The sequence below is a fragment of the Dendropsophus ebraccatus genome, chromosome 1, assembly GCF_027789765.1.
Source record: "Dendropsophus ebraccatus isolate aDenEbr1 chromosome 1, aDenEbr1.pat, whole genome shotgun sequence".
Taxonomy (NCBI): domain Eukaryota; kingdom Metazoa; phylum Chordata; class Amphibia; order Anura; family Hylidae; genus Dendropsophus; species Dendropsophus ebraccatus.
The window spans coordinates 228,162,007-228,165,838 of NC_091454.1; the positions used below are offsets into that span (position 1 = coordinate 228,162,007).

Below are 3,832 nucleotides of genomic sequence, written 5' to 3' on the forward strand. Positions count from 1 at the left end.
TCTCAGCACTCAGCACAGAGGGGGTCTCAGCATTCAGCATGGAGGGGGACTCAGCACTCAGCACAGAGGGGGTCTCAGCATTCAGCACGGAGGGGGGCTCAGCACTCAGCACGGAGGGAGGCTCAGCACTCAGCACGGAGGGGGTCTCAGCATTCAGCATGGAGGGGGACACAGCATTCAGCACGGAGGGGGGCTCAGCACTCAGCACAGAGGGGGTCTCAGCACTCAGCATGGAGGGGGTCTCAGCACTCAGCACGGAGGGGGTCTCAGCACTCAGCACGGAGGGAGGCTCAGCACTCAGCACGGAGGGGGTCTCAGCATTCAGCACGGAGGGGGACTCAGCATTCAGCACAGAGGGGGTCTCAGCACTCAGCATGGAGGGGGTCTCAGCACTCAGCACGGAGGGAGTCTCAGCACAAAGGGGGTCTCAGCACTCAGCACAGAGGGGGTCTCAGCATTCAGCATGGAGGGGGACTCAGCACTCAGCACAGAGGGGGTCTCAGCATTCAGCACGGAGGGGGGCTCAGCACTCAGCATGGAGGGAGGCTCAGCACTCAGCACGGAGGGGGTCTCAGCATTCAGCACAGAGGGGGGCTCAGCACTCAGCACAGAGGGGCTCTCAGCACTCAGCACGGAGGGGGACTCAGCATTCAGCACGGAGGGGGGCTCAGCACTCAGCACGGAGGGAGGCTCAGCACTCAGCACAGAGGGGGGCTCAGCACTCAGCACGGAGGGGGGCTCAGCACTCAGCACGGAGGGAGGCTCAGCACTCAGCACGGAGGGAGGCTCAGCACTCAGCACGGAGGGGGTCTCAGCACTCAGCACGGAGGGAGGCTCAGCACTCAGCACGGAGGGGGTCTCAGCATTCAGCACGGAGGGGGACTCAGCATTCAGCACAGAGGGGGTCTCAGCACTCAGCATGGAGGGGGTCTCAGCACTCAGCACGGAGGGAGTCTCAGCACAAAGGGGGTCTCAGCACTCAGCACAGAGGGGGTCTCAGCATTCAGCATGGAGGGGGACTCAGCACTCAGCACAGAGGGGGTCTCAGCATTCAGCACGGAGGGGGGCTCAGCACTCAGCATGGAGGGAGGCTCAGCACTCAGCACGGAGGGGGTCTCAGCATTCAGCAGGGAGGGGGACTCAGCATTCAGCACGGAGGGGGGCTCAGCACTCAGCACAGAGGGGGTCTCAGCACTCAGCACGGAGGGGGTCTCAGCACTCAGCACGGAGGGGGTCTCAGCACTCAGCACGGAGGGGGTCTCAGCACAAAGGGGGTCTCAGCACTCAGCACAGAGGGGGTCTCAGCATTCAGCACGGAGGGGGTCTCAGCACGGAGGGGGTCTCAGCACTCAGCACAGAGGGGGCTCAGCACTCAGCACGGAGGGGGGCTCAGCACTCAGCACGGAGGGGGGCTCAGCACTCAGCACGGAGGGGGTTTCAGCACGAAGGGGGGCTCAGCACTCAGCACGGAGGGGGTGTCAGCACAAAGGGGGGCTCAGCACTCAGCACGGAGGTGGGCTCAGCACTCAGCACGGAGGGGGGCTCAGCACTCAGCACGGAGGGGGGCTCAGCACTCAGCACGGAGGGGGGCTCAGCACTCAGCACGGAGGGGGTTTCAGCACGAAGGGGGGCTCAGCACTCAGCACGGAGGGGGGCTCAGCACTCAGCACGGAGGGGGGCTCAGCACTCAGCACGGAGGGGGGCTCAGCACTCAGCACGGGGGGGGGGGGGGGTTTAGCACTCAGCACGGAGGGGGGATCAGCACTCAGCACGGAGGGGGGATCAGCACTCAGCACGGAGGGGGGATCAGCACTCAGCACGGAGGGGGTTTCAGCACTGTGTGTGTGATGTGTCAAAAGTTATTGTAAATTTAATCTTCATTTATAGATATATATCTACGGTATATCTACTTGCTTCATAAATAACATACTATTACATTCTATAGGCTTAACGTTAAAGGAAACATATCCTGTAATATAATAATGTAACAAAGAACACAACTATTTCCACTGACCCCGTTCCTGTTGGTAGAGGCTGTTGCGTCTCCAGAAAGACAGAGACATGTCCCTAACCCCCATCGTTTGGATTTGGTTTCCAGTCATAATTATTTTACTGAACTTTAGCTCCTTGGCCCTTCTACGATCTCCTTCTTATCTCTGGTATGGACCTCCTCTAACAGTATCATGATGCCCGGATACAATCAGACCGCGGTTCTTGAGTTCACACTTTTGGGTTTCCCGGACCTCCATGCATTCTGGTTGTTTGTGTTCCTCCTTCTGCTCATAGTTTATGTGCTCACTATGCTCGGGAACGTTCTCATTATCGGATTAGTGTCCGCCACTTCTCACCTGCAGTCGCCCATGTACATCTTTCTCACTCACCTTTCCCTCTGTGATATACTGATAAGTACAAATGTTGGACCAAACACCCTAAAAGTCGTTGTTTCTGGTAAATGTTCCATATCTGCCCGGTCATGTGACCTGCAGTTGTATTTCTTTGGTGCTTCGGCGCTCATAGAGTGTATGCTTCTGGCAGTGATGTCATATGATCGCTACTTGGCTATCTGTGACCCGATGCATTATACCGCCATCATGAACCAGAGTTTACCCCACTGTTTGGCTATGATATGTTGGGTGGTCGGTTTTCTGTTGTCAATGATCACGGAAATCCTTATACTTCGATTAGACTTTTGTGGCCCCAACATCATTGACCATTTTTTCTGCGATCTTGCTCCTCTTCTCCAGCTTTCTTGCTCCGATACAAAAGGTGTAGAAGTCCAGGTATCTATTACAGTCATAGCTATTGGTATCATCCAGCTGTTATTTGTGATAGGGACATACATCTGCATATTCTCCTCCATTCTTCAGATCTCTTCCACCAATGACAGACAGAAGGTCTTCTCCACCTGTAGCTCCCATCTTACTGTTGTGTCTATTTATTACGGGACGCTCATTACTCTTTATCTGGCGCCATCTAGAAGATATTCTGGGAATCTGAATAAAATATTCTCCCTTCTCAACACCATTGTCACCCCGCTGTGTAACCCTATCATCTACAGCTTACGGAATAAAGACATCAAAGCGGCTATAAGGAAATATTTGTTTCCAAAGAACCTTTTAGGAAACCATTAGAGACTGTGTCCAGAACAGTAGGTTGGTTTGGAACATACCGAATGGGCTCTTTAGCTATACATCAATTGTCTGATCAGGGTAAAGGGTAAGTGTTCTAAAAATATAAAAAAATTACATGTAATAAAGAAATAGCACCATAAGAAAAAAAACAAAAACAAATGTAAAGTAGAATGTTTTTTTATTGCATATCACAGAGAAAAAATCTTCAATACATTTGATACAATAAGGAAACAATATGAACAATAAATATAAACATCAGTCGTCCGTACAAGAAAAAAATAATAATAAAGAAGTTTAACCCCATCTGGAGTGGAAAGTAAGGGCAATGATTTTCTGCATAAAATGCCTTAGAAAGCTAAATATAGGATCCCACCGAGCTCAACGTACATCTCATTGTGTAAGCGGCTTCTTCTGGGGGAGAAATAGGGTTTCACTCGGGATGCAGTAATAGATTCTCAGCTGGGAACATGGGTCCAACCAAAGACCCCTGCCACAGTGCCTAGCATAGGTTTCTATGAAAAACCATGTGACCAAGGCTTCACTCAATATTAAAGCGTTTTTTATTTTTTTTTGCAGAAATCAATAGTCCAGGAGATTTTAAGAAACTTGAAATTGGGTTTATTAGCCGAAAAAAGCATTTTTATCATGAAAAGGTTTGAAGCTCTCCCCCCTGTCTTCATGGTTGTCTATGGAGAGTGGAC

At 51.8% G+C, this 3,832-nt stretch overlaps 1 protein-coding gene across 1 annotated transcript; it reads left to right on the forward strand.

The window, feature by feature from the left end:
* The first annotated feature begins 2,186 nt into the window (after nt 1–2,186).
* Nucleotides 2,187–3,131, forward strand: LOC138786182 (olfactory receptor 11L1-like). Its single transcript, XM_069962989.1, has one exon. The coding sequence runs from the start codon at nt 2,187–2,189 to the stop codon at nt 3,129–3,131; it is 945 nt and encodes a 314-aa protein (XP_069819090.1).
* Nucleotides 3,132–3,832: the final 701 nt, after the last annotated feature.

Excerpts from the sequence above, each read along its gene's own strand:
- LOC138786182 (XM_069962989.1), top strand. The coding sequence starts at position 2,187 with ATGCCCGGATACAATCAGACCGCGGTTCTTGAGTTCACACTTTTGGGT.